Raw genomic sequence first — 10,858 nt, 5'->3', positions numbered from 1 at the left:
TTGACAATAATGTCAAACACTTGAAATTGACAAACTACACATTTTCACAATACATTTTCCAAACGAAGCACTTTAAAAGCACTTCTCAATAGAAATATCAATGCCAAACTGGTCTCTGTGGTTGCCACCTTCGTAGTGGCACCCTCTGTGGCTGCTCAAGGGTTTGGCCTGTATGGAAAGTCTTGTGGCAAATATAAAACATTCATGGGCTTTAGACTATCGTTAGTGATGGAGGTTGTGGTGGTAAAAAGATTATCGACGTCGGTGGTGGGTTTTTGATGGTTGGATTTGTAACAGCCCAATTTTCAGTAGTGTCAGAACAATGATTTGAGATCACTAAATTCGATGAAAAAGTTAGAAATATTTTTGAATCAGTGAATTTTGTGATTTAAAAGAAATTATTAGGTAAATTGGGTCAAAAACGAGGTATCGAGACCTCGATATCATAAACTGAGCCGTAAATATTTTTATAAATATTTACAGAGTGTCAATAGGATAATATTAAAGTTTCGTTAAGAAATTTTAACGTTTCGATAGTTAATTATGAAAAAGGATTAAATTGCAATAGGGGTAAAAGTTTAATTATAGATTAAAGAAAAGTTAAAAGGACCAAATAGGCAATTATGCCTTTTTCCAAAGTTGAGGCGGCATAAGTATAAAAATCTGAGATTTTTATGTGTTAAAGAAATATTATTATATTATAGTAATGATGATGTTTTTATATTATATTATTATTAATATATTATATTATATTATATATATACATAAAACAAAAGAAAGAATAGAAAAGAAAGAAAAGAAACAGAATAGAAGAGACGAAACAGAGAAAGAAACAGAGAGCAAAACGGGCAGAGAAGGAAGGAAAGAAAGAAAGAAAGAAAGAAAAAGAAAAAGGGAAATTTAAGGTTTTAAGGTTCCAAGCTCAATTGGTAAGTCAAATTAAGTCTTTTTCTTATAATTTTTGAGTTTTTGGAATCCTAGAGATAAATACTACTTGATTTATGTTGATATTTTGAAAGTTAGTAGATTGTTAGACATGAGTTATGTTGAATTAATTGATGAACTAGAGGTTAAAATGATTGAATTTTAAGTTAGAAGTTAGTAAAAGATTGATTTGTAAAATAAAATATAAGTTTTGAATTGATAGGGATTAAATTGAAAGAATCCCGAAATTAGGGATTTATGGGGAAATTGAAGAATTAAACTGAGTTTATAGTAAGAATTAAGAGAGAATATAGAGTTAGAATGCAAAAATAAAATTAGTATTGATAAGGGATTAAATTAGAATTTGATGTTGCCATAGAAGGGAAAATGTTCAGAATGTTATAAAACATAAGAATAAGAGATGAAGTTTAATTTCCAAGCCTTGGGGCAAAAATGTAATTATGTAAAAGTTTAGAGGCAAAATTGTAATTTTGAAAAAGTTAGAGTCGAGGGCTATTTTGATGAATGTGATTATTAAATAAGTTAAATTTACTATTTTAGATCAAGAAGTACGAAACTCGAGGTTAGACAAAGGGAAGAATAAAGTTGAAGACTAAGTTGGTAAATTTGGCTATAATTGGTACCGAGGTAAGTTTACGGTAAATAAATGCAATATTTCAATATTTATTATTAATGCTGTTAATTTCCAGCAATTATGAATTTATTTTATGAATTTATTTGATGATGATCCAAGCATGAAATGATAGAGAATTAAAATTTAAAAGTCCCGTTGATACATAAGGATGGTACTGGATACGAATGTCATGACATTTGGGTAAAGAGATCCCATGTAAGACCATGTCTGGGACATGGCATTGGCATCCTTAAGATCATGAGAGGTCCCCTGTAAGACCATGTCTGGGACATGGCATGGGCACTGAGACGAGAGGTCCCATGTAAGACCATGTCTGGGACATGGCGTTGGCACCGAGATGAGAGGTCCCCTATAAGACCATGTCTGGGACATGGCATGGGCACCATCACGAGAACATCCCATGTAAGACCATGTCTGGGACATGGCTTTGGCATGTTATTATCAGAAGAGACCCGAGTATCCTTATTATTCCAATGTAGTTTAACGGGCTTGTAAATGAATCATGTTCATGAAAGTTCAGTTTAAAGCATAAATGGCAAGCTCAGGTAAGTTGTGAGACTTAAGAACTTATTATACTATCAATTGATGTTCAACGATGCAGCAAGGATTGAGTAAGTTATGCACACAAGTATTCTAAGTAAACAAGTAAGAGAACTAGTATGAGATTAACTAAAGAGTAAACTAGAGATATAGACATTGAGTTTAATTATTTAAGTTAAATATTGTTATTTATTTGCTAGTAAACTTACTAAGCTTTATGCTTACTTCTTTTATTTCTCTTTCTCTTATAGTATTGCAAAGCTACTTCAAGGATCCTAAAGAAGTCGGAGATCGTCCACACTATCAACTACAACTGCTCGGTATTTTATATCGAAACACGTTTAAGTTATGGCATGTATAGGGATTTAGTTATTTTGTATGTTTGTAGTGATGATTTTGCTAATGAGTGATGTGTAAGTATTTGATGATGTATGGTTATTAAAATGATTAAGGATGAAGGTGGTTGTTGTTATGAAAGATTAGGTGATAAATTATGCATGGAAATCATGAAAGGATAAAATTTTGCAAAGAAACAGAATTCAGGCAGCACAGTGACGTGAATTTGAAAAATCACCCAAGATAGTATAAAATGAATTAGAGGGTGAATGATATATGGAATTAAAGCTTGTTGAGTCTATTTTCATGTAAAAATAACGGTGCAGAAAAAAGAAATTTATATTTTAAGATATGTGAATTTTAGTAAGATAGGGTCAGAACTGTTTTTGGAGTCCCCTGTTCTGAGTTTAGAAAATAATTACAAATTGTACAAAAATGGTTATGGGTTAAAATTTACATGCTTAGATTCCTTAATGAGTCTATTTTCTATAGAAACAAGTAAGAACTTCATATGAAAATCCTATAGTGAGAAAACTTATTTTTAGTGACTAGAGGTCAGGGCAGTCTGGTGGTGACACAGGGGAGACTTTAACTAATAAACTGTACTAATTTGCTGAACCAAAAATTCTAAAAATTTTATGGTGAGTAGATATATGAGTCTAGTTTCAGGAAAAATTTACAGGATTAAATTTCGAGTTCTGTAGCTCAAGTTATAATTAATTTAGTAACTGCTGCGCGATTAGACAGATTTGCTGCGAATAATGAAATAAATTTTCAAACCTAGTTTTTATGCTCCGAACTGGTAAGATAAGCTAAGTAATGCCTCGTGCTCAACTCCGGAAACGGTCTCGGGTAAGGGGTGTTACAGGATTTATGGTCACCTAGGGCTTGGTAAGAAAGGAAAGCCTTGTTGTAGAAATTGCACTTATAAAAACAACTTTAAAACCATCAAAGTAGATTCTAATAATAATGACAAGGAAGATAGACAAAGGCCATCAGCATCGTCAGCGAAGACATTTTGGTTGTCGTTAGTGGCAAGGGCGAAGTCAAAATTCTTTTGAAGGGGACTAGAATTAAGGTGTATATTTTTACAATAGTCATCTGCCACGATTTACACTATTATTTATATCCATTTTCACATAATTTTAGCTTCTCTAATAACTAAATCAAGTCATTGTAATGTTAATTCATGTTTTTCAGTTTAAGTATTAATTTATGCTTTTTAGTAGTTTTTATCATATTTTATATCTAAATAAGGTTATGTGGTTATGTAGGGTGTATCGGGATCTAAAGATGCAACTTTTGGATGAAACTGATGCCAATGTTGCGATATTAGGCCATGAAAGTCGCAACACTAAAGATCGAAGCAAGAACAAACTCCAGGGATGAAACTTTCATGAATGTCACGACATTGGAATTGAATGTCGTGGCATCGCTTGAATGTTGCAACATTGGATTTGAATGTTGAGGCATCGTTTCTGCGTGGCCATAATTTCCTGTGTGTGTTGGCTGTGATTTTAAGGGCAATTAGGGTTTTTTTTCCAACTTAAAACCCTAATTGTCATTATAAAAAAATGGGAAATTTAGTCTTTTGATTTTTGTCTATATAAACAATATTATAACCAGATTTAAGGGGATTCAGACTTGATTAGATTTTCCATACCTTGAATTTTTAGCTTTCTATTCTTTAGTTTAGTTTTTCTTTTATGTTTTCTTAGTTGGAAAATTTCCATTTTGAAGTTGAAATGATTGCAAGCAGAGATTGTTCTGGAACCACACTAATACATCGATTAAATTCGTGAGCATTCTCTTCCTTATTCTGTTTATTCATAGCTCTATCGTTAATTTGATTAATTGATTGTTTGTATGATTAGTAGAATAAATTTATGTTTTATTCATATTTCGTATGAATTGATTGCTTATTTGATTATTCAATTATGTAATTAATTATCTAAAATTGGGTGTTTTTCAAAGAACTTAGTATATTAGGATTGACGACCTTAGTAGAACATATACATAGGTGAGACAGAAAGGGTATTCTGTTGTGCTAGCCTTTAGGAGATTTGTGTTGAACGGTGAGACCGAAAGGGTATCTTAGGTGGTAACTCTTAACGAGAATGAGACCGAAAGGGTATTTTTTGTTAAGAGTGATAAATAATTCAATTAAGGGTAGTTATTGACTTAATTAATAATTAGAGATTCAATTGATTCTAGGCTAAGTAGCTCGTAAATTTGCAACTAGGAATAGGAAGTTAGTTTAGTTTTAGTTTAATTTAGTTTTATGGTATCTTAATTTGGAATTTGCACTACTAATTCGTAACTCGATTAGATTAGTAATTATTTTCATGTAATTAATTTAGTAATAATTTTCTCTAGTATAACAATCCCTTGTGTACGATCCTCAGAATACTACCTCAACAAAGTAATGTTCGAGTCGTACACGTAAACCTTGCTATTTGGCCGACCATATGTTTATTATATCCTGAGTTTTCTTGCAACATGACCTTATCGGGTAAAGGGTACCCTCCCCTATAAATACCCCAAGGCAGGATGAGAGAGGGGCTCATTGCCTCCCTTTTCAGCAACCCTAGGAACAAACTAAGCCATCAATCTCCTCCTCTCTTGTCTCTTCCCTCCTTTCTCCTCCTCCTTACATATTCCGGCTCCCCACCTGACTTAGGTGAATTGACCTCCTTATCACCACTACCATCTCCTCCTTGTCTTATCAATATAATATTGCTCTTGATTGAGTAGGTGTCTAACCACCAACCCAATTAGGAAAGGATGTAAAAAATAATTCTTAAATAATAAATACTATTGTAATGATGTTTTTGTCTTTTCATATTTTTACATAAAAGTCGAGGATCAAACCGAAGGTTGATAAAAAAATTGTATACAAAACCTTTAGTGATGTACCTATATATATAATTCAATAAATTATTATTTCTAAATATATATATTTTACATAAAGAATTTACTTCGAGTGTGGCATAATCTTAGTTTATTTTAGGGATAAATCCTAAAACTATACATGAACTATGGTTTAATGTGCAATTGTATGCATGAACTTTAATTGTGTGCAATTTTATACACGAAATTTTGATTTGATCAAATTCTTGTAAATTATTAACACAATTATTGTTATAACATCATTTTATGTTTATATATTGCACACATAAATAATTATATACATCCAATATAAAAATAAATTGATGTATTTATTTCTTTAAATGTGCATGATTAAATAAAAATTAAAGTTTCAAGTATACATTTGAATCATAACTAGAGTTTCACGTGTATAATTGCACCAAATCAAAGTTTGTGTATAATTTTGAGATTTATTCATTTATTTTAAGAGTTTGTATTTGACGCATTATCTATATATGAATCTATTTGTAACATCTCTCGCCCGACCTGATCGCCGGGTCCGAGTTACAAGATGCTATAATCAATACTGAAACAATTACATACATTTAAATAGACAAATTACATCATAATTCAAGCATTTATAATCAAAACATTTCACAATTACATTATACGATCATTTCCGGGTTTTACTCGAGAAAATATTAAATTCTTTATGTCGAAACTATTTTTTGAAAACAAAATTTTGGGTCGACTTAAAAAATGTAAATTGGAGTCCCCACTGATCTTTTATTGAGGTGTGATTGGATCACCTTGAAAAAATGATTTTGGTCTACGAGTTTTAGAAATGGGTTCGGGAGTCAGTTACATACGAGGAAAGATTAGCCCTCCCGTAACGCCCAAATTGGTACCTAATTGATTATTTAATGTCTTAAGGTCAAATATCGAAAAAAATAATTTAAAAACGATTCCCCTTTTAAAAATATTTATTGAAATTTATTATTTTGAAAACTAAAAAAATTGGTCATCTTGCTTCAATGAGGAAATCGAAACCCCGTAAGTTAAGGTATGATTCTTTGAAATTTCGATGACAACATGAATTTGCCTTTATAAAAAAAACCTCGTCTCGAGATAGTAAAATGTCATATCCAATGAGTTAGGACACCACATTTTGAATCCTCGGGATAAGCTTTATTTTGGAATTTTTACGTTTTCATTGAAAAAGGGATACTCGGTCACCTAAATTCAATAAGAAAAATTGAAGCCCAGTAAGTTAGGGCACAATGTTCTCTAGAATCTTGGATACCAAATATCTTGGAAATTTATGGAAAAAAACCATTTTAATATTTTAATCAAATGCTACCTTTTAAACGAATAATGCGATTGAATGATAACGTACAATGTAAAAGGAAAATTTGTAAATACACATACACTAATGAATAACAAATAATCAATAGATAAATGCAAACAAGCATAGCAACAATAAATCTCAATCATACATTATGCAAATACTAAAATTAGCAATCAAAAGCTAAATGGATTGAAAGTTAAATAAAGAAACACCAAACAAAATAAAAAAAAATAGAATGAAAGATAGAACATTTGAAATCATCAATGTATAAATAATAAATTATATGTATATAAAAAAGAAATTAAAATAAATAATATACATGAAAACTTGAAATATCAAAAATAAATTAAAAAAATAATATACACATCAATTTTAAATTAAATGTTGCATAAGAAGGAAATCAAATAAGTAGTATACAAAATAATACATATTGATTTAAATAAGTAATACATGTGAAATGAAAGACTTAATATGAATAATAATATATGTATAATAATGCATATAGAAAGTTGAAATAAACCAAGTATAAAATAAAATAGGGTCTTAAAGTATAAATTATATATATATATATATATAAGTAAATTTTCTTTCAAAAATATAAACACATTTAAAAGAAAAATTAAGGTATCAATAATATACATATAGAATAAAAAATAATTTAATATGAATTATATATATGTATAATAAAATAAAATAAAATAATTATTGGATCATATTGAAAACAAAACAAAATTTGGGGGAAATATCGTAATGAATAAAAACAAATCGGGACCAGATTGAATGCGCGCTAAAGAAGGGAGGACCGAATGGCGAAATAAACCATCCTTTAGACATGTGTACACTTCCCAGCGTGCCAGTGTGCCAAGGATTAAATTGTAATGCGCAAGAATTAAGCAGGCTGTTTTAAAAAAAATGAAAATAGGATTGAATTGAAACAATAAAAAATACAGGAGGACCGCGCATGCAAATAACCTCTCTTCACATAACACGTGGACTCCCCCCTTTCGGGTCGGGTCGAACGCGCGGGTATAGGCCATTAAACGATGTCGTTTTGACACCTACAAGCCTCATCTCAAATGACACCGTTTTAGCAGATTTATTTAACCCAAAAAAAATTAAAAAAAAAAACATTTGCAGCCTAAAATAGAAAAAAATAGATTTAAAATTTCCTCTGCTAGGGTTTCGGCCCTAGGTTCTGCCGCCACCAGTCCATGTCTCTGCGCCGCGACTCCATCATAGATGGTGCTCGACGCTGACGAAGAACGCGCGGGATCATTCCGGCGAGTACCCCCTTCTATTTTCTTCTCTTTACTACTTATTGTATTATTTAAAAAAAAATAAATCGAAAACAGAAACCAAAAAAGAGAAAAAAAAAACAAAATCTACCTTAAATCTAAAGTCTCTGCTTGTGATATCAATTCTTTTTTTTTATTTGATTTGTGAATCCCCTTTTTACAAATTTTCAATAGCTTTTTATAGCCGAAATGAAACAAGAAAATAGAAATATATTCTGTTATCTGCTGGCCTTGATTTGCGATTTTTGATTTTCTTGTTCTTTTTTTTTCCTTGCCTGTGCTGTTTGTTGCCATTTTTGCTGTGCAGGTACAAGCTCAGAGGGACGTACGTGTGCGGAGGCGTAGCATGCGCGGGGGAGGGCTTGGCTGCTGCTGCGCTAGGAGCTGGATGCTGCTAGGGTTTTTGGTTCTGTTTTTAGTTTGGGTTGGGCTTATTGGGCTAGGGGTATTTAGGCTAGTGGGCTAAATTAAATTTAGGTTTTGGGTTAGGGTTTGGGCTAGTGTAATGGGTTTATTTATTTTAGGTTTTAATTTATTATTTTTTGATTTTGTAATCTGGATTTTGGACTTTTAATATTAATATTTGATTTTTTATATTTATTGGGCCTGGGCAAAACTTAGGTATTACACTTTAAAATTTAAAATAAACAATTTTAAAAGAAGATTTCTTTAATTTTTTTTAAAGATTCATGTTGACTTACTAATCAATTTAAAATTTATACCTAATCTTAACTATCATCAATTTAATTTTATAATCAACAAAAAAATATTATTTCATAACATTTAATTTCAAAATAACATTCATCGTTAATTAAATGAAAAAATTCTAAAAAATATTTGAAAATTCTAGCACAAGTGTAGAGAAAATGCTAGTGTAATACATCTCAAAGTCATCATGTTGTGTAATTAGCAATACTAATATATTTAAGATTAAAACAAAAAAATCAATAAGTGGTTGAGTGCAATGGTAAGGTACATTGTATTTTCAATGTAAAAACACATGTTCAAATTTTGAAGACAATAATGTTGGGAGAGGTAATCACAAACTACGAACATAGATCATAAAATGAACAATTAAAATTACCAAAAAAGAAAAATAAAAAGATAATTAAGAAAACAATGATAATTTGATTTTTTTTTCTTGGTTTTGAGTATATATTTATATGAATTAAAATTTGATTGAGTCATTAATATAAGTAAATACTCAAGCTTTAGTAAAAAAGTAAAATTATATATATATTTGGAGTAGTGAAATATGGAAATAGATGCGACTATACTTTTATTAATCACTAGTTTATTGAAAACATATAGATGAATTGATACGGCTGGTGAACATATAGAATAATTGAAATGGAAATAGTCTTGTCCCCTAAGCAGTGAAAACTTGATGTTAGTTGGCTCTATGAGGTGGAACCTTTTATATTCAATAAAGTTTAAGTTGTTTTAGAACTCTCGGCGATGGTGGCCATTGCCAAAATATGTTGAAGTCGGCATTAAAGAAGCGTTTGCAATCTTCTTGCACCAAGCGATATGGAACATGTGGGCAAGCTCTGAGAAACGGGAGTATAGTTCATCGAGTTCCCTTGGGTTACATTGATGGATGGGAGTTTTCCACCAATGATTAGTATTGTTTGTCTCACTTGTCTGCTGAGCTGAAACAAGCTCTCTTTTTTTCCTTTTGATTTCATCCATTTGGCTATGGACCTCATTGTAGTGCTGGACAAGTTTATTGGTTCTTACCATACGGTAAGCTTCAATGAGAATGTTAGTGTTGTCATTTATAGGTCTATTTTTGCTCAAAAAGTGGTTTGAAACAGATTCAACAGATGGGCAACCAAATGAAAAGGGTTTACCTGTAGGAGAAAAGACAATAAAAAGGATCTCCGTACCACATAAAATGGAAAGCTCACTTATTTTTTTATAGATTCCCAGTCGGCGTTTCGAGAATGTGACTAACCGATCTTCCTTGTTTTCTATCATTTTCATTTGAGTCTTTTTTCGTCCCCTAGTTTTCTTTCCTGTGCTTGCCATTGCTAAAAGATCTGAGGACAAAAGAAACAAGCAAAAAGGTTAAAAAGGAAAAATGCTTTATTAACCTTTTTAGATATATTGCGGAATGAAATTCTTACAGGATAGAATGCATATATATAGGATAGAAAAACCCTAGAAATTATAGGCTCAAACAAATAATCTGTCACTTACCAAAAGTGTGATAATTTGTTGCGCTTAGTTAGTCTATGGTACTATAAAGAATTTGTTTCAACAAATTGATAACATCTAATTGATGTTTAACGACTGATTATCGTGTTAGTAATTGAATTTCTCTCTCTCTTTTCTGGTACAGTTAATAATTGAATCTAATCTTTAATCAAATAGCTATTTGAATGTTGTATTTATAAATCTTGTCTCATTGATCAATTGTATATAAATCTTGTTTCATCAATCGTGTTTTTAAGAACTAAATTGCTAGTATAGAATGTATATAGAAATGAAGGGAAAAAAAAACCCCAAAATGCATAAAAGGAAATAATAGATATTATGATGCTGTCAATAGCAAATTGCAGATTATCTTACCATGTATGATGATAATGATTATAATAAGTACATTTATTTTAATATTATCTAAATTTATTTATTTTTAATTTCCAACATCATGTCTAAAATAAACATTTTAACTTTTCAGTGTAATTTTTGACAATAATGTCAAACACTTGAAATTGACAAACTACACATTTTCACAATACTTTTTCCAAACGAAGCACTTTAATAGAACTTCTCAATAGAAATATCAATGCCGAATTGGCCTTTGTGGCTGCCACTTTCGTATTAGCACCCTCTGTGGCTGCTCAAGGGTTTGGCCTATAGGGAAAGTCTTGTGGCAAATATAAAACA

The 10,858-nt window shown here is 30.8% G+C and overlaps 1 protein-coding gene across 1 annotated transcript; it reads right to left on the bottom strand.

The window, feature by feature from the left end:
- Positions 1-9,297: 9,297 nt before the first annotated feature.
- On the bottom strand, positions 9,298-10,057 carry LOC121215961 (agamous-like MADS-box protein AGL61). Its single transcript, XM_041090940.1, has one exon. It carries the CDS (start codon positions 9,995-9,997, stop codon positions 9,410-9,412), a length of 588 nt encoding a protein of 195 aa, XP_040946874.1. The 5' UTR covers positions 9,998-10,057; the 3' UTR covers positions 9,298-9,409.
- Positions 10,058-10,858: the final 801 nt, after the last annotated feature.

Source organism: Gossypium hirsutum, chromosome D04 (assembly GCF_007990345.1).
Source record: "Gossypium hirsutum isolate 1008001.06 chromosome D04, Gossypium_hirsutum_v2.1, whole genome shotgun sequence".
Taxonomy (NCBI): Eukaryota; Viridiplantae; Streptophyta; class Magnoliopsida; order Malvales; family Malvaceae; genus Gossypium; species Gossypium hirsutum.
The sequence above is the reverse complement of the archived record's forward strand: the minus strand, read 5'-3'. Positions and strand labels throughout refer to the sequence as shown.

Bases quoted from the DNA above. Each gene is read 5' to 3' on its own strand.
- LOC121215961 (XM_041090940.1), bottom strand. From the start codon at position 9,997: ATGGCAAGCACAGGAAAGAAAACTAGGGGACGAAAAAAGACTCAAATG.